This window comes from Hippoglossus stenolepis, chromosome 9 (assembly GCF_022539355.2).
Source record: "Hippoglossus stenolepis isolate QCI-W04-F060 chromosome 9, HSTE1.2, whole genome shotgun sequence".
NCBI classification, from domain to species: Eukaryota; Metazoa; Chordata; class Actinopteri; order Pleuronectiformes; family Pleuronectidae; genus Hippoglossus; species Hippoglossus stenolepis.
The window spans coordinates 9106091-9133706 of record NC_061491.1 but is presented as its reverse complement, the minus strand read 5'-3'; the positions used below and the strand labels follow the sequence as shown (position 1 = coordinate 9133706).

The window sequence follows — 27616 nt, the reverse complement described above, 5'->3', positions numbered from 1 at the left end:
GTTGGATCTGTTTACTGGTGATTGTGTACAAGTGAACAACAACTGACCTGGAGCTGAGTCCCATCCTCACTGATGTGGTGCTGTTGGTCTGTGTGCAGCGGCTGTCCATCTTTCAGCCAGGAGATGACTGGAGCAGGGTGTCCAGCAGCGTCACAGTGGAGGACCACAGTGCTGTTGACCACTGCTCCCATCTCCTCCATGAACTCCTCCAATGCTCCCGTGATCACAGGAGGGACTGAGGAGGCAAAACATAAGAGATCTCTTCAGAAATTAAATTAATTTCCACCAGTGTAAAATTTAATTACCAAGAAAATCAACATATTTATCTCTCTGCTTATCAAATCTTAGACAGTTTTACAGATACAATATATCCTTTTATTCTATTTAAATTATTTACATATTAAATGTTTTCACTTTAATATTGTACTTTTTATCTCTGGTTTTATTTATACCTCTAGTATCCCCCTTTGAACAGCCTTTGGTATTTCCACATTTCATATTTATGAGATTTACGATTGTTGTTCCTCAGCGCCTGTTAATATTGTCTTGCACTGCAAGTGGATGGTTGGTTCTGTAAAGCACTTTGTCTTTCATTGTTTGTATGAAAAGTGCTCCACAAATGAAGTCTGATGTATTGATGCACTTTCTTACCCAGAATCTCCAGTTCAAAGTGCATGTGGTCCTCTCCTGCCTCATTCACAGCCTGACATGTGTATTTTCCAGAATCTTCTCTCAGCACTCGGGGGATTTGTAGCACCTGTCCACCTGACAGGACAAACCCATGCATACATCAGCAGATTCATCCGTGAATATGACTCCTCACTCGTACATCACAGCCACAGGCTTTAACACAGGAATGAGACTCTACCTGGAAGTAGCACCACCCCATCTGCAGAGGTGAGTTTTCTTCCATCTTTATACCAGCTGAGCTTTGGTGGGGGGATTGCATTGCTCTCACAGGACAAGCTGATCGGATGACCCAGGACCACCTCCCGCTTCTCTACCATGTCCTCGTTGTCATTGTCATCCTCATGTCCCAGAGCCCAGGCTGCTTCTCTGTTAGTCAACCGGTGGAAGACCGGAGGAACTGGCAAGACAATGGAATGTTTGAGTCAGCTTGCTTTCTATTGATTCACAAGATTCTTTTGTTAAGAATACAAATATTAACATCAAATCTTAAAGTAACTGAATCAAGAATACATTTGCATTGAGTAGAATTTCCCCAACCTGGGTGATGGAAATAACTGATGAAGCTCAGAGTAAGTTCAGTCAGGACTTTACCTGCTTATTGATCAGCTGATTGTGGGCGTTTCTAAATGGCCAATCAGATTCTGCTGCAGTCTTTCCAGCCAATCATTCGGCTGCTGTCAAACATTCAGTGAAGCGCATGACCTACCTCCACCCCAATCTCCTCCAGTCTTCAGCAGAATCATCATCAACTCATCCCACCAGTGGCTAGACCCCGGGGGGAATTCCTCTACTACATTCTGCTTCACCCCCTCCTAATCCCGATGAAATCCCATAGGGGTCTAAAATGCCTAAAGACTATAACATTACTTTCTGTGTGCATGTCAATAAATGTTAAAACATTGAATCAAAGTCTCTCCTGATTAAACTCTTATTTAACCGAACACACCCTGAATGGTGACATGAAAGTCTCTCTTGTCCTCCCCTGCAGAGTTGGTGACCACACAGGTGTACTGGCCCTCATGGGACAGCAGGGCGTTGTCTATGTGGAGGAAATGGCCGCTCTCCTGGATGCCAGCATGGACGTTTCCATTCAGCAACTTAAGACAAACAAAATACAACAGATACAAGGTGAAATACTGTGTGTAGAAAGCACTACCTCCACATTATGCATAATGATTTCCTTACTTTGTGTCTATTGGTATCAGTGGTGATTTAAATGTCTGAATTTATGACACCTTATTTTCATCATGCACTCATACATACTGCACATATACAAATGAAGGTGCTCAGACTGATACAGTAGCTCAGACACAAGAAGCTGTTAAAACAAAGTAGCATTATTACAGTATTATTACATCATGATGTTTAATCAGAGAGAGTGGAGGTGGCTTGTGCAAGAGGATGTAAAATCTGTTAAGCTTGATGTAATTTGCACTAGTTGCCAGTAGAGGCTAATAGAGACAAGAAAACCAACCTGTCCATCTTTGAACCAATTGACCTTGGGCTCAGGGAAACCTTTGGCCAAGCAGGAGAGAGTTAAGCTCCCGTTGATCCGGACTTTCTCCTCCTGACCACCGAACTTCAAAGATGTGGAGCCGCCCTCTATCTGTGGTGGGACTGAATAAAAGAAAAACATAATTATTAAAAGTTCTGTCTCAGCCACTTTACTGTGTGAGTGGTGCTGATGTCTCTTACCCAGAACACTGACAGAATAGTGCTTGATGGCTGTGCCCGCCGGATTCGTGGCCCTGCAGGTGTAGAGTCCCGTGCTGTCTCCCTGTGCCGAGCCCAGTCGCAGGGCCTGCCCACTGCGGGTGTACGTCTGCTGGGGACTGGATACTATGGGCTGGTTGTCCTTTAGCCAGGTGATGCTGGGCGTTGGTGAGCCCTCAACATCACAGGGGAGGACTGTGGGGAAACCCAGCACCACTGACACCTCCAAGGTCTCACTGGGGCCCTTGATGGTCGGGGGAGCTGAGGAGAAACGCAGACAATACATGTATGTTTAACAGCTAGTTAGATTTTCACTGGCTTGTAGCACAGAATGAACAGATCTTCTGGGGATTGACCTGTTTGTGCAGGAGAATTTCTAAAACAGAAATGCAGTGTGCACTAGTTTGGGAGCTTGGAGCAGACACTCTTTCGCTGACACAAATCCCCACTGGCCTGCACAAATGGAATTCAGTATGTGCTCATGCGCCAGGCAGTGTGTCATGCTGTAGATGCTAAGTCTCAACATGAATTAAATGTGATGTCCAGTCATTTTATTCTGAAAAGATCACTGCTCCTACGCCCCGTTCAGACGTGGAATTAACATATATCCTGAGATCACAAGTGGCCAGTATTGAGTACGTTTGTTCACACCTGGTATTAAAATGAGTCCTGAATGTGTCTCTTGTGACCAGATCTCACTCACCCACTATATATGCAAATAAATACGTCATTTGTGTTTGCAAAGACCAAAGGTTGTTGTTGTTACCCGTTGTTGTTGTTACCCAGTGTGAGTTTACAGATGTGTCAGACGTCAAAGGAATGTGGCCACATGCATCCAAGACCTCCCAATGTGGTTTGAATGATCACACCTCAGAAACCATTATCACATTTGGGTGGGTTCAGACCTGACCACTTGTGATCGGATCACTCAGGACAGATGTTGATACCAGGTCTGAACATTGTCTACAAGACCGTTGGAAATTAAATCAAGTCAATATGCAGATAACCTTGGATTTTCAGGTCTATTTCTTTCTTTTTCTTTCTTCAGTAGAAAGAAAACAAAAAAGTCTACAAGCTGAATTCAGGTCAGAGTGGTTGAATATGCGTTATGTGTCTTAGATAAAGTCAGGAGAAAAGCAGAGACCTTGCACTGTGAGTCTGAACTGGCGCATCTGAGTTCCTGCGTTGTTACTGGCCAGACACTGGTAAAGCCCCTGGTCCCTCAGTCTGACTGACTTCACCTTCAGCAACTGGCCATCTTCCAGAAACTCCACGTGGGGGTCTCCGTCACGGGACAGGACCCTGGAGAGAGAGGAAGGAATGGAAGATCAAATCACTGCCACGCATTGTCCATCCTCTGTGTACCGATGAATCAATAAGTGTTCAATTGATGCTTACTCTCCATCGCGGCTCCATTCCACTCTGGGTGGTGGTTGTCCGCTGACTCTGCACTGAAAATCCACCTCCTGTCCGAGCACCACGGTTAACTCCTGTAGTCGGGACGTTCCTGAAATCACTGGTGGAGCTGGGAAGAAAAGATGGAACTGGTCAAGAAGAAGAAAGGTGGAACTATACCACAGATGCGTGTGTGTGTGTGTGTGTGTGTGTGTGTGTGTGTGTGTGTGTGTGTGTGTGTGTGTGTGTGTGTGTGGTTTACATCAAGAAATTTATGACAATACTCAAAATACTGAATGAAATACAGATCAATTTAAATTCATTATTACTGTTGTGAGGAAAAGAATCTCACATCAGTTTAGCGATTTAATGAGGACATGAGGACTGGCATTAATGGGTAGTGTTAGCAGATTTGGGATGTCAACCTTAGGAATGTTTGCTACATCGAGTATTAAAGTTTAACCAGAGAGTTTAAGCTCTTTGGGAGCTTTAAACTGCTGTTCCAGGAGATTTCAAATCCACTGATGACAAGACAAATATCCCTTTTAATTCTCTACTTAATGTGGTAAGTATTCTTGCATCTGTCTTTTCCTCCTCTCGGTTCTTGTGTCGTTCAAACGCCAGTTTGAAAGCTGTTTGATGAGCTCACCTTGCACCACTATATTATACTCTCTCCTGGCCTCTCCTGCTGAGTTTTGAGCCGTGCAGGCAAACTGTCCTGCATGATCAGGCTGAACTCTGTAGATTCTGAGCATCCTGTTTCCATTCTGCAGATACACCCCAGGACTGTTCACCTGCAAGTACAGAAAGCAGTCATATTGTAATTACAATGACAACCACTTGGTGGCATTATATAGCTAGATTTCAACAAGATAGACTGTACTGTGTTACTGTTAATATGAATTTGGAACAACAAACTCACAGGATGACCATCTTTAGTCCAGGTGATGGTTGGGGAGGGGATCCCGAAGACATCACAGCCCAGCGTGAGAGGCTGCTTCAAGGTGACAGTGAGGTTCAGCGGCTGGTTATCGTTTTGGATCTCTGGGGGAACTAAAACAGTACAGGAAAAATAACAGGCATGAATTGTGTTGTCACGATGCTGCTATGTAATTGGTTAACACAACAGAAAACACCACAATTCTTACCATTTACTTTCAGCCTCGTCTTTCTCTCCACAGAGCCTGCCTCATTGGTTGCCATGCACTTGAAATCCCCGCTGTGGCTGGCAGATGCTGTGCTAATTACAAGCGCTCCATCCCTCGCCACAGAAAACTCTGATTGTTCCGGATGTATCTCCAGGCCGTTCTTGAACCAGCGCACTTTGGGGCGAGGTGAACCTGCAGGTGAGACGACAGGAAAAAGTAATTCTGAGCAAGTGTAAAAGGAACCTTATTGATCACGTCTGACAGAAAGAAAAAGTTACTCCCATCTCGGTGCCTTGCTACAGTAGAACCTAATGGGCAGGCGGCCAAGACGAGAAAAAGCCAGCTCTACATTTATCTGTGGGACAGCAGGCAGGACCCTGCCAAAACGGTTAGAGTCCATGTAACCTGGGAGCTCAAGATTCCAAGGTCAGAATCGCATAGAAAGTAGTTCACAGAATGCCTCAGAGATACAATATTTAAAATACTGCCATCAAGATTTATTAGCAAACACTCAGGTGAGAGTCTTGAGTGTTAAGAATGGGAGTGGTTGACGGAGCAGTTCAAAGACACTGGTGCTCAGGAGCCTGAAACAGATGTGTGCTGTGGATTACTGGGTGGACGAGAGCTGGTGGAGAAGGGAAAGGTGGAATGGGGGCAGAAGGTGGAGGATGTTGTTACCTAACATGTCAAGGTCACCACTGTCTGTGTATTTACAGAGGTGTGACTAACAGAAACACCAAAGGGGGTAGGAGAATCGAACACAGCACCCATCCCCCAATCCAAAAAACACTAAAACTACAGGAGATGCAGCGCAACCAAAGGTGAGGGTATCCTCTGTTGAGTCTCTGAACACATGTTCAGAGTTAAGAAGCTCTGACGAAAATTCATTATCTCATTTCAGGGAGGAAATATGGACAGATGTTGTGATTTGGATGTTAACAGATCTCATTAGCAGACTTTTAATTTATTTTCCGGGGCTCACAAAGTGGGAGATTATCTCTGTGTGTTACTCAAATAATTAGCTCTATCAAATGCATTGCGCTCGTTGGTGAATTAATAATATCCTTCTGGCAGAGACTGCGCTTTATCTCCTGCATACAGACAGATCTTGAGAGAACAATGAGGGGGTCCTTGTTTTCTGGTGCAAGCTGCATCTCTACAGCATGGAGAGTGTCCTGCATTTCTACGTGGCGACCTCTGAGGTCTGGTACAGCCTGCCTGCCTGTCGGTGTGACTTGGATGGAAGGAGGGCTCGTGCAGCTTCATCTTCCACTTCCTGTGCTTCATGGTACACCTTAGACATCTCTGTCCTTTATCTGCCAGCAGCAGCCTGTAATTAGGATTCCTCTCCCAGCAGGCCCTGACGCAGAGGAAAGCAGATGTGGCTCACTGAGGCAGCAGGCGGACTGATGTTCCAGCTGTTGCTCCACATTAGACACAGTCTTCACCTTCTCTCGCCAAGCTCGTTACCATGGCACGGCTCCACACAAACATACCTGTATGCACAGGCTTTCTGAGGGTATCCATCGGTGCATGTACAGACACACATCAGTGCTCACTGTGTTCTGATAAAACAACGAGTCCTCAACAACCCTCCAGGATGCCACCGTGTTTGCACTCAGATGTTAAAATAGATAGACAACAGCATATCTCTAGGTGCTGCGATCAAAAGAGGCTCATCCTTTAAAGATGGCAAGGATGTTTTTTCCCCTTTCGACAACTTAAAGTTTGCGGTGACAGAAAACATTTCTTTGATGGTGCACAAATACACCTCCGTCCTACATTTTAGATGGAATTTTCTTTTGCTGTGTCATGAAAACAAACCTATAAAAAGACACATCCCTTTCTGGCTGTTCTTAAAACTAAAAAATAGTCACACTGGGTAAATTGCACCTTTTCTAAACACCAGACCTTCCATTGCCCTGTTCTTTTCAGTTTGACTGAGGCTGACTCATCTATGAATCATTTCTTACCTTCGGCAGGACAGAGGATGATGACCTTGCTGTTGGCTACTTTCTCCATGACGGCATCTCCAGGTTCTGCAAACGATGGGGCCTCTGTGAGGACATAAAAAAACCATGCTAAATGCTGGTTCAAAGAGCGAGGGCAGTCGAAACACACAGCAGCAGTAAATTGAAAGTATAATGAGTATCAGTTATTAACGTTCCAGTGTGGGTATTTACTGTAAGTATAAGAGCTCAGGGTGTGAGGGTCTGTTGTGGGTGTCAGATTAAAGACTTCTCACAGGTACAATTCAAAATCAGTTAATATCAGCCTGAGGCTAAGCATGAGTGAAACAGATCATTTTTGTGATTAGGGGAAATCATTCTTATCCATCCTCAGAAAATGTATGTTGGTTTCACACTGTTCTGCCTCAAATCTCTGATTCAGAAGTCAGACTTGCTAAAATCAAATCCTTGACCATAAAGCCATGATAACCTCTGACAACAAGAGAGAACCTAAATCAACCTCTAAGACTAACAGTCAGGCTGATGTCTAATTAGTTACTGTTTTTTAGATCAAGATCTCCTTCCCTCCGACGGAAAACGGAGGATAATGGAATAAATCAAAGTGATAAAAAACATCTGGTGGAAAACATTTGAAATCTTCATTTAAGTACAAATGTATTTGATCTGATGTAAAACAACTTTATGATGAAGTATGAACAACAGGAAAGAACCAGAGACGGTCTGGGATACCAGAGCTGCATATGTTTATCATTTCTACAAAAGTGGATGTTGAAGTACTGATTAGTAAGAATAATGTTATTTACAGTTTGTATAGTGTAAATATTAATGGACCAAGAATAGAGTCCTGCAGCATCCCATAACTGATGTGAAGGTTTGATTCAGCACAGCTGGACACAACTGTCTCTTATACAGATTATACAGCTTGTAGTTGAGGCTTTAAGTGCAGCTTCAGGAGGAAACTGCTTATCAGATGGTCAAATAGCTTTGGACAATGTCTCCTCCCATGGTGGCCGAACACTTCTTTAACCTCCCTAAACTGAAAGTGAGATTCCCCCCCATTTCACACTGTGGTTTACCAGATTTGCGAAGGTGAGGAAGCCGCAAGGGGTTTGAACTTTGAACACTCTCTAGCTCCCTTTTGTCACTCCCTGTCCAAACTATTTCTGATACTTTTTGTTGAAAAAATTGTCCTTTTTTGTTCAGCTTGAATGTCTTCCAGAAGAGACTGTCTGAAAATGTGGGTCACTATCTCTGTTTTGACACAGTATCACATCTGCTTTCCTTTGTGGCTGTCAGAACAAACAATTATTTTCTGGTATAACAGGCCTTTATCCTCTTGCAGCATGGAGCTACTGTACCTCCAGAGAATACTCCTCTCCTCACAGAGAACTGTGACTCCTAAAACTGGGACACTGTAAGTGAATATACATGTTCATATGGGCAGTGCTAGATAATGGTTATCCAAATAGATGATACAAATCATGATTCACAACATACTGTATATACTGCAAAGGTTTGTTCTGCTTATTCTTAAAGGGAACAACCACGATTTGAAGAGCAGAATTGCTGATATTCACCAAGAATTTCCAGCTTGATCTCCAGGGTCTCCTCTCCTGCACTGTTCCTGGCCATACACTGGTAGGTGCCCTGGTCAGCGAGTTTGACCTGCTGGATCCTGAGGGGCGTCGTGTTGACCCCAACAGGAAGCCCATCATGAAACCAAGTTACCTCAGGCCTCGGCACTCCCTGGACCACACATGGCAGAGTCACTGTCTGGCCAATCAGGGCTTTCAGGAGTGAGGGCGCCGGCTGAATCCTGGGCTTAGCTGAGGACAAAAAACAAACATTGTAAATGCACCTCTCCCCACATCTGTTACAAGCCTACATACATATCTCACATATTTAACATGTTAGAAGGGATGTATTCACGTGGAGTCGAGCAACATTACATCCTTTTGAAGTTTTAATGTTTTTTAAAAGTTTAAAGTTTGTAATAAAGCCCTGCAGAGTTACCTTGAATGTGTAAATTGTAGCTTACGGACACGTTGCCCGCTGGGTTTTCTGCAGTGCACGTGTAGAGTTTACTATCAATCAGGCGCACGTCAGAGATCTTCAGAGAGCCTGAAGGCAAAACAGTGAACCTGGGGAGTGGTTCGGGGGCAAGGGCAAAGAGATGGAGAAAATACAAGTCATGAGTCACTGAAGATCTGTTTCCAAGAAATATTTTCCTCTAGTCTGCTATTTACATGGTGAAGCATGTTTACCTCTATATGAGAGAACAAAGAGTGAAATATTTACAAAGGCTGTCCAGTGTTTACGGTACCGGGCAGCCGTTATTAATGTGTATGTGTCACTGATGTGCATTGTTATATCAACCCTGACTATGAGGATGAATTTCCAAATGCAGTTTTGTTTCCGTTACTATTTGTGGTAGAAGATGAGTTTATGAAACAGGAATATCAGTAGAATATGTTGCCTAAGAGTCGTTAATGAAGGGAGTAATTGATATATAAAATAATTTCTAGAAAATTTGAGCATTTCTCAAAAGAATTGGGGCACAATTCTACACTGCCAAATGTGTTTTATGACATCAGTTCATGAGTGGAAATATATTACAAAGCTCTTGATAGTATTTTTTTTATTTGTTTTGTTTGTTGGCATTAAAATAAAATGGATCTGTGATGGATGAAAGTTGTTAACAACACTAAGTGGAATCTGGACCTTAGCCAGTGACTCGAAATCTCTCCAGTGAGTTTTTACTTTAACAATCACTATTGTCCGAGGTAATTATAGAGTAAAAGGGCAGCCAGAGTGTGGCCTGTTGTCAGTGTGGGAAAGGTCATAGGCCCAGAAAAATCAATGTGTGTTGTCCTGTTGGGAACATTGATGTTTGCAGAAACTACATATTTATCACTAAGGAACTTTGGATCAGAGCACCTGCCTGATTGTGTCGCAGAGGAAAACAGTTAATGCAAAACCAGACATTTGTAACTCTATAAGTTTGGCACAGACAGGGACAAGTGAACAGACGTAGATATGGCCATCACATGCACGGCTGTCGTCTCCAGAAACAGCAGTTACAAGTAGGGTAAAGTATTTAAATGTAGGTCAATGTTCGAGGCCTGCTTGGTAGCCTGAATTGTACCAGAGGCTATCCAGCTGTGTAAATTAATAATATGCACAGATATAAACACGCCTCTATGATTTATCTTAGATAAGCGTGTCTGCTAAGTAACCGAATTATAACAATAACCTGTTTGTGTGAGTGGAAATGAGCTAGAAGCACAAAGAGCTCTCTATTTCAGCCGCACATGTGGTGTAATGTCGCTCCCCCGCTTCCTCAAACAAGTCTTAGGAGAGGCAGCAACATTCAACACCGAAACCAAACGACTGCCTCTGCAGCGGTCCGCCTGCGACGCCGCTACTCCACGGTGAAGACCAACACAACAAGCTCGAGCACACGAGACGTAAACCCCCCCTCTTAGCCATCCATCACTCCCCACTCTGGTGTCAAGTCATCTGTGTACACAGTCTGACACAAAGACTAACAGGGACAAATTGGCCTCATCAGGATTAAGCCTGAAGTGACCCAAGCTCGGTTTCTTTTTGCTATGTCTGGGTTTAAATGCATGACGATGACAGAAACCTCACCACCCACTGATGTCAGTTATTTCAACAATCACTGCCCTCTGGTCACTTCCTCTGACCCACACCCCTCTGAGTGTAGCTGGAGAGAATGAATCTCCCTTTACACGGCCTGCCTGTATCCGCCCATCCTGCTAATGCAAAGCAAGGGGCTTATGTGGGAGTTGTTCACAGAGATGTGTTATTCTCATCAGACAGGACCAGTAAAGAGTCAGCATGTTGTTTTACTACTGGAGCACCCCAGGGATTCCAAACATCAGGCAGACGGGGCTTGTATCTCTTCCTCTGTCAGTTCGTTTTCCTCCCCTCTTCCTGGCAATCCCCCCCCACCTTTTCCTTTTTGCTGGCCCTGCACTAGTAATGCTTGTATCAGCCCCCCCACCTCGTCTTTCTTCTATCAACCCAAAACCATTCAGTCTGGTGTCTGCCCTAAAACGTGTGTCTGTCATCCATCCTCTGTGTCTCGACTCAGGCAGCCTGTCTGCACCCACAGTGACCACACATGAAAGCTGAGAGTCAGTGAACCATGAGGGACCAGATGTTCCTGCTCAGTTAAGGCTGCACACAGCTCAGCGACAGACTGTAGCTGCCTCTGTCTAACTGGCCTTCACGAGGCATCAGCAAATAAACTCCAAACATGAGCAGCAGCTCTGACTTGCAGCCAGCTTCAGTCAGAGGCTCTTGTAAAAGCTGAGTCAGACGTTGACGGTGACAGTCTGTTGTTACATGATGTTTCACTCATTTTACGGCATCGTCGCCAGACTGACGTAAGACTTCCTCTTACCCAGCTGTGACGGGGGGGATGGGATGCCCGTTTCTGCTCCATGTGACGAGTGGGGATGGACTCCCCTGGGCCTCGCACGGAAGAACAACCTCTGTTCCCACCTCTGCTGTCATCTTCACTGTGTTGTCATGGTCGCTCGCACCCATTATCTTGGGCATGGCTGGGGAAGAGGGCAAGAAGTTGTAAGAAAACCACAAAAGGCGCATTCATCAAACTGCTTTGTTTCTCCAAACAGGATTTTTTGGTCTGTGAATATTAATAGACAGAGGTCAAGCCCTGCTATGTTTGGGTGACGGTGAAAAACATTTATTCGTCCTTACTGTTGATACTGAGCTGGATCTCACGGCTGGCGTAGCCCACGGGACTGGTGGCGGTGCAGATGTAGATACCTACATCGTCGATGGTGGGGTGGGGGATGTGGAGGTATCCATCAGAATCATACTGAAGCGAGGAGCGGTCCCTGAGCACAGGCTGCCTCCCCTGTAGAGGAACAGCAGAAACATTATACTGCCGATAAAAGCTGTTTATACAATAGCGGAGGCACACCAAGTTTAGTTTAAGGTTTACAGCCCGACCCTTTTATGTCTAATGTAATAACTGAGCACCACTCTGTATCCCTGTTTACGTGCACATGAGAACGCAGTCTGATGCACACGCACTTGCTGTGAACATGAAATAGCTTTCATTTCATGACAAATTTCATGACAAGAAAAGAAATGAACTTGACTCTGGAGCATCACTATGAAAATGTTGGGGGAAAAGCAAGGAAGAAAAAAATCTACAACAGCAGTGTGATGTAATGTAACAGGGTAGTGTGCTGTTTATTTCTTTCTGGAAAAATCATATCACTCCTGTTAATGATTGCAGTGCCTAAATTTATTATATAGTTATCTATATATGACCATTTGGAAACAGCTGCTTGCAGAGAATGATCATATTACTGGTTATCTGGTCGCCAGTTTGCCTTTTTTTGAGTTTCTTCTGATATGACATTTTTCACTCAAGTCTTGTACTGGAAGGTGCTGCGAGAAAGGTTTTAAATAGATTTCTAAGGTACAATGAAACACTGTGATTTCTCACAGTCAGGCAACAATAAAGTAACGTTGCCATGGTTACACCCGTTCATGTTCAGTTTAATCAAGTCCTGATTGCAACTGTTATTGTTGTTTTCTGAAATCTGAGAAAGATAAGGGTGGGAGGAAAAACTTGTTATATTAATGTGCCAATAGTCATGTAAATAATTGTATTCAAAGTGTTACGTGCTACAAGTGTTTGATAAAAGTGGAATGCAAAGATAGTGATTAGAGCCTTCAAATGCACTTAGAATTAAAAGATATTGGAGTTAATTTTCATCAGCCATTTTCATGCTTCAACATTAACGTTATTATCTTAATGCAATTTTGCAACCTAATTTGCCCATTTGCCAACACAAAGATGTCATATATAAACAGAGGGTCTTGGTGCTAGACTTTAAATAAAGACGGATGACATGTCTCCATTTCGTCTCTCTGTACAAAAATGAAGCCAGAATATCCATCTGCCATCTCTTGATGTCTTTTGGAGCCAGATTCTTCATAGTACTGAACGTTAAATTGAGCGGAGGTGTTGATTTCCCACCGATACACCAAGATTATCATTACTAATATCATCACTATGAATATACACATGCTCATAACGTTAATAGTTAACTTAAATCTACATCCCCTCACCAGTACAGTCCTGGACATTGATCTTAGCTTTTGTTTGACTGTAACATGCTTAACATGGCTTTTATCTCAGCAGCTATTTACAAAATCGTAATGATGATTCATGTTAAGATGAACAGATGCCAAATGTGTTCCTCTCTAATGCTGTGGGAATCAGAACTACCCATTTAGTCATGCATGAGTGTCTGGGATGCAGCCAAAAATAGATCATTTAAATCATTTAAATGATGATTTGCACTGCAAGTGTAACATCCTACCTTGGACCAGACAACATTTGGCTTGGGAACGCCACTGGCCTCGCACGACAGTGTGATGTCCACGCCTTCGTTGGCTATGTAGTGGTACGGACCGGCGTTGATCTCGGGGGGCACTGTGGAAGAAGTAGATCACAAAGCACACAGCTGTCTGACTGGTCATGAATAAGCGGTCTCACGACATTATCACTGGCCACAGCCGGCCGGCAGTATTGGCGCTCGAGGCATTTCTTCATTACAAACCTGATGATAACTATAATCTGGCCCGTCTGTCATTACGTGTCTATGAACAAAATGGCCCTTTCATCAAAGCGTGCATTAAAAGAACCCTCTCACTGTGATGACAGCAGGTGGTCAAATCATTGGCATATTGTTGTTTCCAAGCTGAGTCAGCACATAGTTGCCTGACTGTCCATAGCTGTGGTCCAACCCTGCCAGTGTCTCTTACATGGAGGAGCTGTATTCAGAATGGAAACTTTAGGAATAGCTTGATGTTTTACCTGAAGGAGGTTATGTTTTCACCCCTGTCCTTTTGTTTGCTTGTCTGTTTGTATGTTGGTTTGTTATCAGCAGGATTATTTAAAAACTATTGAACAGATTTCGACAAAACCGGGAGAGGGATGGGACATGGACAAAGGAAGAACCCATTAAATTCCATTGTAGACCTGCTAAAAACTTTTTTCACTTTCATTTTAGAGCGTGTTTTTGACATTAACATTTGACTGTTGTGCCTTGGCAGTGTTTGTGCTGTACTTGGTGCCATTCTTGTTTTATTTATAATCCTATTTAGATGTTAGATAAGAAGAGAGACCACTTTTATGTCAGTGTGAAGACTAAAGGCTCATTCACATAATCAGAGCTTTTGCATGTGTCTTCTCATTATTGTGTTTGTGGTGTGTTGCGACAGCTGTGCGCGGCTGCCTGTGTTCAAATTCGTCAAACGTTGTCAAACCCCAAGCTGTGATGACATGTGGGTGCAGCCAAAGTGCTTCAGTGGAAAGATGTACGAGAATCACTTATGGTTTTGAATTTCCACAATATTTATAATAAGCTTTTATCCACAATTAGCCACATATTAAGAGCAGGCAAAAAATATATCTGCTTGCTGAAATATAAGCATGTAAATGCAGCTGATTTGTATCACAGAGTCTCAGTGAAATGTACCAATCTGCTGCTCGCAACATTAGCATTGTACCTTGGTAGTTCTGAAGCAGTGAATACTGAGTGGAGCAGCAGATCCATCAAAACCTCTCAAGTTCACTAATACCTTTTACAACAAAATTAGCAGATATACACAGGCTCTTCAAACAAGGGTAAACTTTCCTACCACCAGTGGAGGAGTTTACCATTCAGTTTTTTTTCTCCCGGTGTTTGACGTCACTCTCACTCTCGGCAAGAAAGCGTATAGGCTTCCAAAATGTCTTGTCTATTCCTTTAACATCTTGTCTTACCGTGGACCTCCAGGGTGACTGTGATGTTCATGGAGCCTGCTACATTCACAGCAGTGCAGACGTACGTCCCAGTATCCTCTGGGGTGGTTCTTTCAATGTATAGACTGCCATCGCTCCTCAGGAACATCCTCCCATTTAGCTGAACCTGTGCAGAAAGGTAAAAAGACTTTCTGTCACACAGGAAGACAAAGATTCTCTGTGTGATGCACAGTTAAGTTAAATATTAGTCTTACAGGTTTTCCATTTTGGGACCAATGTCTTTCTGGAAGAGGTATTCCATCCAGCAGCATGCAGGGAATACTCAGGGACTGACCAACACCAGTGGTAATGATTGGTGCACCATGAGCCAAGACCGGGGGCTCTGCATGAAAAGCGAGTGTAAAGACATATGTAAGTAGTAAACAAGAGCAGGAAAGTATTTAAAGGTGGATTTGTAGTTAATGCCACTGTTTGTAAAATAGAAGAGAGCCTTTAAGCATACCCAGTCCAGTGACAGTAACTCTGGCCTCAGTTCTGCTGGTTCCAAACTGGTTCTTGGCCTCACAGATGTAGAGCCCCTCATCATCCAGCCAGACACCTGCAGTCAAACACAGTGAAACAGCCCTTACTTCAACATCACTCTCTACAGATCTGACAGCACGTCTTCACTCACTGACAAAGAAAACACTTAATCTCCCAAAAAAATCCATGCTAATGGCAGTTAAGTCCTCTGCTCAATAATAAGTGGTATTATTGGTTTGACTTGGCTATAATTAAGAGTTAAAAATAGAAGGGAAAAAAAGGGGGATTAATGGGTTTGGCTCAGCTGCCGGCCTGCCGACACAAATGTCCCACTCTGTGAATTCCCCAGGAGATCACATGTTGGAGGATGTACACATCATTCAGTTTGTGTGTTTTGATAGCCGGACAGATGTTTAAAGAGGTGGTGACATTAAGCATTAAAGTAGAAAAAATATTTGCGGAGACATTGTCTTAAACAATGGCAGGTAAAAAAAAAAAATTCTAATAATAACGCCATCTGCAGCAGATTAAGCTAATTGGGTCAGACGGCAGCCACAAATGGAAACAGGTCTGTTACTCTCCTATATAATGTTACACCCTGTGTAAACATTTAGTCTCAGGAGCACAAAGGATCACCTTCAGCAGCCGACATTAGTCATATGCAGGCTGAGCAGCCTCGCAGTTCACAACTTGCACAGATGAGATTCAAATCTCACACTGAAGGACACTCAAATGGAGGAAGGGACACTAAGCTGTTCCTGCAGAATGATTCATATCCCGAAAGCCATGTGACATTTTAGTCTTGTGCAGAGTAGATGTGGGGCTGTTAGCAGGATGGATATTTAATGTTTTGATTAACAAATACCCCCCCACACACACACCCTTTTTTATAAAAAAAAATAGTTTGCACCACCTCCATATTCAACCACTCAGAGTGTGTCAGTTATGTCAGTTCAATGCAACCATTAAGCTGTATTAGACTGAACTTGTTCGCTGGGGCGGTTTTTCATGGATAACTCACTCTGGATTAAAAGATGGCCGTTCTCCAGCTGCATGGTTCTGCTGTGGCTGTCCGTCCTCGTGACGATCTGTCTGCCGTCCTCTCTGTGCCAGGTCACTGTTGGCTGCGGGAAACCTCGGGCAACGCAGGGGAGAGTGATATTCTCTCCTACGCTAGCTGCCACGTCGGCCGGTGCCTCAGAGAACAATGGCTCCGCTGTGGAGGGAAAGGCGGTGGAAGATGGATTTTCCTTTGCGTATATTTGAGAGAAAAATAAGCTTCATGAGTAACATTGACATGTGGTCTAACCTCCAACCTCCAGAGTGACAGTGCCAGCAGAGCTTCCAGCAGAGCTGCTGGCCACACAGCCGTACTGGCCGGCGTCGACCTCCTGCACCCCTCGAATGTGCAGGGTGCCCTGGTGAATGTCCTGCTCAACGAAAGGAGCAGAGCCCACCTCAAGCTCACCTGGAAACGCAAACAGAACAAGCCTGTTGGTCTCTAACATGGACATTCCCACAGTCATGTTGATGTGTGCACACTCTCTTTGACCTCAACTAACCTTTGAACCAGTGCACGAGGGGAGAGGGAACGCCCGTGGCTTGACACTCTAGAGTCGCATCGCCGCCGACAGACACAAGTACAATCTGCTGTGTCACTGTTATCCTCGGCACCTCTGGAGTAAAAAAAAAAAAAAGGAAATCTAGCGTGAAGGATTCTTAATTTATATTTCTATAATTTCCTGCAGTGTTAAGATAGACCCCAGTAATGTGAAAACTTACATTACTTACACATTTTGTGTCAACAGAGCAGGGATAGATGCTTTTGGAAAAGGTAGACAGCAGAGCCGCGAGAATGGAATTATCTATTTTACAAGGCTCTCGCTGCCTTGGAAGATTAATGTTGTTAAAAATGACAGAGACAAAAGTGTGTATAAAACCAGCATGCCCCAGGAAGAGGCTGCCACAGTCCATCAGTGTTGAAGTTTCTGTCAACCACTTACTGACAGCCATGACTGAAACTTCAGGCTTACAACTGTCAGCCCTCACAAAGCAAGGAGAGAAATATCCTATTGTGTGAGACAAGGCAGCGTGTGGCCACAAGTCGCTTGTGCTCTACTCAAAGCCAGAGCTCGACTCACAATGGATACTATTCAGGGATTAATTCAGGACAAATGTTGCTAAGGAATAGTCAACAACACAGACAAAAAAATAGTATTCAGGACAGAAATCTAAATAAATGAGATTCCAAACTGTTAATTTCAACAAAAGCAGGTCATATCACAGGCACCATGTGACATCTACAGCAATAATGTTGACTTACCTGCAAAAGTAAGTGACATGGATTGGGAAGCAGTTCCAACCTCATTGGTTGCCAGACAAGTGTAGTTCCCAGCATCCTCTGGGAGGGCCCCTCCAATGGTCAGAACTCCATACTGGTTTATACTCAGCCTGTATTATACAATCGTGAGAACTCCCGTTTGTTTCAATTCAATTCTTGGATATCATGGGAGACGTGTTTTTTGAATACATCAACTTTTACACATTGAGACATATAACACTTGTGGTTTGGAGGAATAAAAAAAGACTTCAGATCAGTAGATGTGAATTTACAAAGTGATGCAAACAAGATGTGGAAGTCGATGTTGTTGAAGTTGAATATAATGACTCTCTGACTCCGCTGCGCCGGAGGTGTTGAGTGGGCTGAGAGTTCCCTTACCTCGGCCGATTAGTGAGGAGCATGTTTCCATGGCTCCAGAACAGCTGGGGAGGGGGGGAGCCGGACGCCGAGCAGACGAGGCGGATCTCGTCCCCTCGGGAGAACGCCTGGCTCTGTGGGTGAACCACCACAGAAGGAGCCTCTACAAGTGGAGTCAAACAGAGGCAAGTGACTCAGGGTCTCGTCAGTGCTGCATGATGTCATTTACAACTTCCCCATCAAGCGTTAAGCTCCTAATGATGTGCGCTTCAATGCAATTACCAAGCACTTCATGTCTGACATTATGACTCCTGGATCATAGTGAGGACAAGTTTCACATGTATTTGGTTATTTTTGAAATGAAGCCACTCTTTTCAACATGCATCACTTGGTTCTGATGAGAAACATTTTCTGATGAGGAAGTGGCTCGATCTGACTGCGAGGAGGTTGAGCATATAATGGAAAACAGATGACAGCCGCCTGAGAGGAGCCATGAGGCCCTCAGCGTGTTAAGCGTTTAAGCAGATGGCCTGCGGGGTATCGTCCTACCGTACCTGGGACGAGAAGCCACACATTGATTCTGCTATCTCCGTGGGCGTTGGTGGCCACACAGTGGTACTCCCCAGCATCCTGAGTCTGCACCCCATTGACCTGCAGGGACGAGTCCGGCAGGAGCTTCACTCTTCCTGCGCGGGCTCGAATGGTACGACCCATGTGATGCCAGGTCAAGTTGTAGCGCATGGATCCCTCTACCTGGCAGGACAGCACAGCGACGCCTCCCACCACGGCAGTCACATTGACTGCCGGCTTCAGGACCGGAGGAGGCTCTGTTTGAAACACAACCAAAACATGTGTTATCAGCCGTGATACAAACAGTACGGATGAAGTTTACTTTGCATCCAAATGTTTGTACTGGCCTGCTTTGTATCACCTTGATGTTTTAGCCATGAATTTAAGAAAAATGTTTGGAACTGATTTCAAAGCTTTGCTGCAACTGTGATACATTTGTGCAAAATGCTGTCTTTGTGTGTGTGCGTGTGTGTGTGTGTGTGTGTGTGTGTGTGTGTGTGTGTGTGCATTAGTGTAAGAGTGTTATACCTCGAACAGTCAACTGGGTTAAGGCACGTCCCTGTCCTGCGCTGCTTTGCGCAATGCACTCATACAGGCCCTCATCCTCGGCTGAGGCGTGGGCAATCTCCCATGATGCTATGGCAGAGTTCCTGTTACAAAGACATGCTTGGTTCGTTGGCTGGAGTATGACAATCGCAACATGAGCCCATTTTACATCACATTCAATTAGTTTATCTGGCACTCACACGCTGGAAATAGTTTTCACTGCACGTCAGCTTAATTTCATGAATGTAATTCAAAGCAGTGTCAGAGCCACGAAAGAATAGGCACTTTGTTAATTTTGGAGATGACACAACCGAACATGTAATGTTCACAAACTGTACTTTGTATACCTGTTTCCTGACAGATGAGTCAATAAAGCTTGAGTCAAGCAGCACTAATGCTCTACAGACGTGCTAACTGACCTAATTAGTGTTTTTACTGCAGGTAATGGGCTCATGAAGCTGCAGCATCTGGTGGAATCTGAAGAAGAGCGAAAAACTCACTGAAAGAACTTCTCCTCTCCCAGTGTAATCCCACTTCTGCTAAATCTTAGCCTGTAGGGAACGTCACTCTCCACGGAGCAGGCGATCACAGTGGGCTGCATGTAGAAACCCTTCACCACATCAGGCATGCTCACAGCTGGGGGATCTACAGGAGAGGAAGGAAAGGTTAAAGGTCATAGGAGAGATTGATGAGGTGTGAGAGACACTGTGGAGTGGCTTTGGTAAGATGTGTCTGCAGGGAGGTGGTGGTGGGGGGGGGTTGTCTTGCCTGGAACGATGTTGGTGTAAGAGACACTAGACAGCCTCTGGAAGCGGTAGCTCTCCTCGTCTTTGCCTGTCACCTTGATGAAGAAGCTCTGAGAGGGAGTGCGGAACTCCGGGAGACTCCACAGTCCTTGTCGGCCAAGGTCAGAGGGCAGTGGGACGGGGATTGTGCGCAACGAGCGTCCTGAGCCTGACATCAGCTCCACGTGGCTCAGCTGACCTGGAGGCTTCAGGCCAGTACATTTCAGTAAAACGTGGGCTGGAAGTCCTGGGGGAGATGAAGAAAGATCACCATGAGGTCATCTGCTGTGAGTATTCCCAGTGAAATAAGCCTCAAGAAGCTAAAATAAATATGCCAGGCACCTTTTACTGGCCTTTCCCTGGTGTGGTTGAATTCAGAAACTGGTACACTGGAAAAGCCAGCCCGGAAGTCAAGATTGCTGACTCCTGTGACCCTCAGAGTATGACGCCCGCTGCAGCTCACCTTTAGAAATAGAGCAAAAGTATTCAATTAGACAACCGTCATAAAACTGTCAAAGATACAAGATTTACGAATGATTCACCAAAAAGGTACCTTCAGTTTCCAGGCTCCAGGTCTGGGAAACTTCAGGTTGACAATACGTGCGGAGTTGGGAATGTTCAACAGCTCTTTAAGGCCCTGCTCCACTCCAACTACACGACCTAGAGGAACAGGAAGATTTCAGTGTGAAATATGTCTTCACTTATTTTAGGGCAATGTAAATTAATTTTGGGAAAAGGATATAAATGTGGTGTCTACCAAATGGATCGCTGAGCTCGATTTGTGGTGCTGGTCCACTTAGTGACACGGTGACCTCTCTGAGGCTGGGGTCAAAGGGCACTTCCCACTTGTTCTCTTGTGCACTTTCATGGTTGGAGGACAGCAGGTGGACCTTCGATGCCTGAATTGTCTCCTCAACCCACTTTAAAACCTGGAAGGAGGGGGGAAAAAGGCCATCACAACCCGTAAAGGAGAAATGTCATGCTGATGGAAAACACATTTGTCGGTGGCTGAGACTGGAATCTTTCAAACTCAAACTTTCAGGGATCCTCTTTCAACTTAGAAAGACGGAACAAGCACAGGAAGGATGCCGTTAAGACCTTTGACTGAACCCCTGTCACCCCCTTCCCTGCCCAAACAGCAGGCTGCTCTTTGTCTTCGGACTATTCTTTCATTGCAGAAGTATCCCTCAGAGGGATTTTGCCTAAACAAAGGAAAAGTGAAACAGCTCAACTGTCAAACTGATAACATACAGTTTTCTGCACTCTCAAGCATGTATTCCCAGAAGAGTGTCTCTCGCAGTGGAAGTCTGTCAGCCAGCCATCCCCCTCCCGCACAGCTTTCATGAATCATGAGGCTTGTTCCTCGGAGTAGAAAGCAGTGGTGAATGCGGGAAGATGTGCCTTTGTTTTGGAAATACCCGTAAAAGTTCATATTCCACAGAATCAACCTGACTAATTTTAGGATCAGTTTTGGACAGAAGTGGCTGTTTCCCCACTTTTCTGCTGAATCGGTTAAGATTCAGAAGCCAGATGAGGTCAGATAGCAACACATTAGGGATGTGGGAGGCTTTCATCTTAAATGAGTCCCTTCACCACGTCTGAAATATAAAATAATGTTGGACAGTTTGATTATATATAATGGTAAAACCAAACCTAACTTAGACCATAGTATATACCCTGGTAGTTTTCCAGAGAAATATCAGACGCGATAGAATTTCAGTCTTGACAGGTGCTTCACCCTCTGGGTATTATCATCATCATACTTTTGACTGAGAGCACAGTTTTCCTTTTGTCTCCTCTAAAATGAAACAGAAGCAGCAAAAGCTATTGGCATTTCACAGTATCATTTCAGTGGCCACAATGGACCAAATGTCTTCCATCTTCCAAACGCTTAACAAGCAACTGCTGTCTAGTATTTTTTTGACCTTGTGTGGAGAGGCATTAAAGCAGAGCTGCGTCTGCAATGAAACATTTCTGCAGCGGGCGCTAGGAGATCGAGCCAACGGCAACACGTTTTAAGACATTTACGAAAAACTGAAAGGAGGTAAGCCTTTGATAGCTTTTTGTCTATCAGGTCCGCTGGGCGCTGAGAGCAGCTGGTTCCCTTCGCCCTGTCTTTTTTTTTTTTTTTTTACAACTGGAAACAGCTGTAATGTCTGCCACATGTGCAGCCATCACCAGCAGGGCAGGAAACTGCTCAGGAGTGACCTACATCTGCCTCAGGACAGTGTCTACTTAAGCAAGAGAGCGGAGAGCAGCGGGCATCGCTCTGCCCTTAGACCTCAGATAAAAGGAAGTGGAGCACAGAGGTGGGGACGATGAGCTGTCCGGGCTACGGTGGGTCTCCAGGAGCACGCTGAGTTCTGCAGCCACTCCTTTGCTCAACCACAGGGAATGCAGAGGATTTTAAGTCCTGTGAAACATCATCCGGCGGGTCTTAGCTCGACGGGCTCACAGGGCTGCTATAGGAAAGAGCCCCCTTTGCTATTTATAGAAGCATGCATGACAGATGGGCCAGAGAAAGCATGGGGCTGAGGTGATGCTGTGTTCTCCCTCACTGGCCCAGGTACGTCGCCAGCAGAACAAATAGATGGTCTGCGGTTAAGCAGAACAGCTTGACTCCAGATCTCCCGGTGGGCAGGGTCAGCTTAGTCCTTGCCCGGGTTTTAACACTGCAACCGCTGGCCTTTGCAGGAAGATCCCACTACAAATCAAGGTTGTTAGAGCAAATCAGTCACAGATGGAGGCCCTGCTGCTTCTCGGTGAGAGTTGGGAGACACCTGTCGAAGCTTTTCCTGTCACATTTTGGTCTGTATTTGAAATAGGGTCCTACACTTCGAACGGTGCCTTTTGTTTAACACACTCAGGAAGACAACTGAAGATAAATGTTACCTGTGTTTCATTTTATGTCTGACAAGCTTTACCAGCCCCTGAACTCACAACTGCATCCAGATAATGAGGAAAGCATGAGGACGATGTCATAAACGACTCTTCAAGGCACAGAACAACTGGCCGAGAGCCCACAATGCAGAACTGCATTTTCATTTACATGCTGCTCTAAAAGCATGTTTCTGTCAGTAAGCGGACATCATCTGAAGGCTAAAACATTACAGCCCTTATTTCTGATCAGCACTTCAGGCTACCGATGACGGATGGCATCAGTGCTGTGAAGAGCACAGATCATATTCCAAGTTCGAGAGCACATAAAAGTGGTTTTCTCTTCTCGTTAGCAGCCTCCCTGGTTAATCAGAGCCAGTCAAACATATGAAGAGTGTAAAGAGTGCGATACGTCAAGGTCACAATGAACTGTTGTGTGAGGCCTTGGAGCCAAACACCACAGGGCAGCTGTGTTGGAAGGAGGGAAGCCATGACAGATCATATCCTGGGATTAGAGAGTAAAATAAGCAGTCTGTTTTCTCTCCGCTCTCCCCCTGGACACTACAGAAAGACTTTGTATATTTGATTTGGCCCCACTTTATTAAACTGCTATTAAGGGGGAATATTTTTGGTTAGATCTGTAGTGCTTCTGAGGTTTTTAAGGATTAAAGGATTTGCATTAATTTGGTAAAAGCACGCCACCCAAGAGCTATAATCACACAGGTCTAAAAATGACTGACACACAGTAATTCAATGTGGATCCAAGACATTTTTTTGTCCATAAGTATGCACATGTTTACATGTAACCGTACACCACGAATACGTCGAAATACCCCAGGCTACTTTAGCACAAAGCCATCTGGGGTCGAGGTGCGACGGCTAGAGTGAGTTTCTTATTCCCTTTATACAGCAAAAACAGAATTACATTCAAACTCTCTTTAAACAGCTCTAAGGATTATGGAGTGATAATGAACTGAGCTGCCACACACACAGCCATCATCTGTTTAAGCATGACTTGACACAAAACAGACCCCCCTGCCCTCCACACAAACGTATCAGAGTTCAGAGGTTCAGTGGGCCACCAGTGCACAGAGCTGCTGGCTCCAGCCTGGTGCTGCCCGGCCTGCATCTCCTGTGTTGACATGCAGGATACCAGTGTCTCTTCCAGAGGAAACTCTGGCTTCTTTTTTACGTCTGCCTGGGAAGTGAGCCCCCACCGTCTTTGGCTTCTCAGACACGGCTCCTGTTACACACTGCTTCCGTTATAAAAGAGTCGCTCACCCGTATCATGTGACCAGCAAGTTTAATATCGGCGTTGGAATTATTTGATTACACTAAATGAAATCGCTGTTATTACATCAGTGGGTCAGACAGTGTGATCTCTCTCCAGCTCCTGCTGCTCCTCTTTATTAGGGGATATAACCCTTTTCATATCCACACACACCACTGAGTTCTACTGGTTTATTACAAAGTCGGTGAATGTAACTTTCTCATCATTGCCGTGTTCTCAGTGGCACTGCAGTGAGACTCTTGTGCTCTCACCTCGTTAACCTGCTGCTTGTCCAGGTGAAAGATTTGTCCGGAGGAGGTGGCCGCGATCTCCTCGTAAACCCTGTAGCCGGGCTGGGAGCGGTCCCCGCAGTCCCCGGTCAACACAAACACCACCTGGGAATGGAGGGGGCAGGAGAGTTAAGAGGATTACCACTGTGTCGTGTTTGCTTTCCACGGAATCACTCTCAGTTTCGCTCCAAAGTGACGCTAATGCTCATTGTCATGCTTAACGTAGGGGCTGAGACCGAGTAACTATTGAAGAGACTCAGCTGACCGTTGGGGGAACTTCATTGGAATGTAGATCTTTCACAGCATGCCACTGTATTCCTTTAACTGCAGCATGTGATAAAGGCAAAGATACTCTCAACTCTGGACTTTCAATCTAACCGATTTCCTGCTAACATCAGATAAGAGAGGAACGAAATGCTTATTGTAACATTTTTAACATGATGTATATATGACTGAGGAGGAACCTCCATCGTACAATTTGAATGACTCTGATTTATGGCCTTAAAAGGCCGTCATACTGTGTGACTCTAGCCCTGATTTGTGAGGTCCCCTGAGTGTACCTGTGACTGACGGAGCTGCACCAGCTGCAGAACATCTCTTTTCAGGCGGAAGTCTTTGGCTCTGGCATCAGTGAAGACATAAATGAAGGATCCAGGCAGAGACACCTCCAAGGCTTTCTTTATGGCTCCGATACTCATCTCAGGGCAGTCGCCCCCTCCCTTAGTGACAGAATCACACACGATCAAACACAGATGGACGAAATAAACTCTAAATATCTCGTCTTACACTTCACTCAGACTGTTTTCTACTCTTGAATAACTCAAGCATAATTCTACCATTTTAGAATATAATTTAAAATATAATGAAACGGCTAAAGAAAATATTGAACAGGAAATATAAAAAACATAATACTCATTAAAGTCACTGTCATTTTTAGAGAGGTAATAAAACAATACACCTTTTGAAAATTAAGAAACATTGAACTCGTACATAAAAGCTTGTTTAATTCAGTATAGGACTCGCCATTATAACACATTCCTGAGTCAGTTTGCTGACTCTACTTCTTCTCTACTGTTACACTACATAATAGTGTAGACCATTATCACATAATCAGCCCTTGTGGCTACAGTGGCTGCTGCTCGGTAAAAATTAAACACGATAGTTTCACGCAGCAGCAGCCCACATGGAAATGATTGAATTTATATGGAACTAGAATGGCACTCAGTAGAGTGCATACCTCTGCCAACACTAAACTACATTTAAATTTACTAGATCCAGATTTTTATTTGGATCTACACCAAATGCCACAAACTCATGGATATGGATTTCTGAATCAAGAGCCATGAATTATTCTCTGAGAAATCAAAGAAAATGTTGATAAGGGTCCAATCTCACAAAGAATTCCTGGATCCCACCCCCTGATCCAGATCTGCACCAACATTTCATGGGTTCTTTTCTAAGTCATGCCCCACCCCTCCACAAACTGTGATGGAAATTGGTAGAATAGTTTTTGAGCAATCCTGCTTACTAACTAAACAAACAAATGTTGATGAAAACATAACCTCCTTGGTGGAGGTAACAATACAGCGGTTCCTCTCTTATAGAAGAATCATCCCACGTGTCCTAGTTCCCACCTGGACAAACAGCTCTTGTAGATCTTGCTGGAACTTCTTTGGGTCGGTGGTGATGGACACTGGGCCGATCTCTGCAGGTTTACAAAGGCAGAATTGTCAAATCCCAAACTGAGACTTCTAAAGTGAACAGTTTAATAAGAGGTGTTCTTGTTTTTAATATATACACTACCGTTCAAAAGTTTGGTGTCACCCAGACAATTTTCCATGAAAACTCACACTTTTATTTATCAAATGAGTTGCAAAATGAATAGAAAATATAGTCAAGACATTGACAAGGTTAGAAATAATGATTTTTATTTGAAATATTAATTTTGTTCTTCAAACTTTGCTTTCGTCAAAGAATGCTCCATTTGCAGCAATTACAGCATTGCAGACCTTTGGCATTCTAGCTGTTAATTTGTTGAGGTAATCTGTAGAAATTTCACCCCACGCTTCCTGAAGCACCTCCCACAAGTTGGATTGGCTTGATGGGCACTTCTTGCGTACCATACGGTCAAGCTGCTCCCACAACAGCTCAATGGGGTTGAGATCTGGTGACTGCGCTGGCCACTCCATTACAGACAGCATACCAGCTGCCTGCTTCTTCCCTAAATAGTTCTTGCATAATTTGGAGGTGTGCTTTGGGTCATTGTCCTGTTGTAGGAGGAAATTGGCTCCAATCAAGCGCTGTCCACAGGGTACGGCATGGCGTTGCAAAATGGAGTGATAGCCTTCCTTATTTAAAATCCCTTTTACCTTGTACAAATCTATCACATTACCTCCACCATGCTTGACAGATGGCGTCAGGCACTCTTCCAGCATCTTTTCACCTGTTCTGCGTCTCACAAATGTTCTTCTGTGTGATCCAAACACCTCAAACTTTGATTCGTCTGTCCATAACACTTTTTTCCAATCTTCCTCTGTCCAATGTCTGTGTTCTTTTGCCCATATCAATCTTTTCTTTTTATTGGCCAGTCTCAGATATGGCTTTTTCTTTGCCACTCTGCCTAGAAGGCCAGCATCCCGGAGTCGCCTCTTCACTGTAGACGTTGACTCTGGCGTTTTGCGGGTACCATTTAAAGAAGCTGCCAGTTGAGGACCTGTGAGGCGTCTATTTCTCAAACTAGAGACTCTAATATACTTGTCTTCTTGCTGAGTTGTGCACCGGGGCCTCCCACTTCTCTTTCTACTCTGGTTAGAGCCCGTTTGTGCTGTTCTCTGAAGGGAGTAGTACACACCGTTGTAGGAAATTTTCAGTTTCTTCGCAATTTCTCACATTGGAATAGCCTTCATTTCTAAGAACAAGAATAGACTGGCGAGTTTCACATGAAAGTTCTCTTTTTCTGGCCATTTTGAGAGTATAATCGAACCCACAAATGTGATGCTCCAGATACTCAACTAGCTCAAAGGAAGGCCAGTTTTATAGCTTCTCTCACCAGCAAAACAGTTTTCAGCTGTGCTAACATAATTGCACAAGGGTTTTCAAGGGTTTTCTAATCATCCATTAGTCTTCTAAGGCGATTAGCAAACACAATGTACCAATAGAACACTGGAGTGATAGTTGCTGGAAATGGGCCTCTATACACCTATGTAGATATTTCATTAAAAACCAGACGTTTCCACCTAGAATAGTCATTTACCACATTAACAATGTATAGAGTGTATTTCTGATTAATTTAATGTTATCTTCATTGAAAAAAACAGTGCTTT

At 44.3% G+C, this 27616-nt stretch overlaps 1 protein-coding gene and 1 long non-coding RNA gene across 2 annotated transcripts in view; one reads left to right on the top strand and one right to left on the bottom strand.

Moving 5' to 3' along the window:
- Positions 1-27616, bottom strand: part of hmcn2 (hemicentin 2) — a 48262-nt gene that overhangs the window by 18301 nt on the left and 2345 nt on the right. The window contains exons 2-36 of the mRNA XM_035165673.2: positions 25928-25998; positions 24854-25012; positions 24276-24398; positions 20614-20785; positions 20410-20516; positions 20199-20319; positions 19840-20103; positions 19572-19716; positions 19054-19175; positions 18510-18782; positions 17977-18118; positions 17581-17708; positions 16820-16933; positions 16567-16725; positions 16279-16473; positions 15238-15333; positions 14990-15117; positions 14757-14901; positions 13309-13421; positions 11666-11825; positions 11346-11505; positions 8930-9057; positions 8494-8742; positions 6920-7003; positions 4947-5138; positions 4721-4851; positions 4448-4592; positions 3802-3928; positions 3548-3705; positions 2386-2664; positions 2165-2307; positions 1637-1787; positions 869-1087; positions 652-765; positions 48-235 (exon numbers count right to left, since the gene is read on the bottom strand). Coding sequence (XP_035021564.2) covers positions 48-235; positions 652-765; positions 869-1087; positions 1637-1787; positions 2165-2307; positions 2386-2664; positions 3548-3705; positions 3802-3928; positions 4448-4592; positions 4721-4851; positions 4947-5138; positions 6920-7003; positions 8494-8742; positions 8930-9057; positions 11346-11505; positions 11666-11825; positions 13309-13421; positions 14757-14901; positions 14990-15117; positions 15238-15333; positions 16279-16473; positions 16567-16725; positions 16820-16933; positions 17581-17708; positions 17977-18118; positions 18510-18782; positions 19054-19175; positions 19572-19716; positions 19840-20103; positions 20199-20319; positions 20410-20516; positions 20614-20785; positions 24276-24398; positions 24854-25012; positions 25928-25998 — 5405 coding nt within the window. The remainder of the gene's footprint in view (positions 1-47; positions 236-651; positions 766-868; positions 1088-1636; positions 1788-2164; positions 2308-2385; positions 2665-3547; positions 3706-3801; positions 3929-4447; positions 4593-4720; positions 4852-4946; positions 5139-6919; positions 7004-8493; positions 8743-8929; positions 9058-11345; positions 11506-11665; positions 11826-13308; positions 13422-14756; positions 14902-14989; positions 15118-15237; positions 15334-16278; positions 16474-16566; positions 16726-16819; positions 16934-17580; positions 17709-17976; positions 18119-18509; positions 18783-19053; positions 19176-19571; positions 19717-19839; positions 20104-20198; positions 20320-20409; positions 20517-20613; positions 20786-24275; positions 24399-24853; positions 25013-25927; positions 25999-27616) is intronic.
- On the top strand, positions 6772-8555 carry LOC118114912. The gene is made up of 3 exons (XR_004697512.2): positions 6772-7005; positions 8259-8330; positions 8453-8555. It is a non-coding gene; the product is annotated as an uncharacterized LOC118114912 (long non-coding RNA).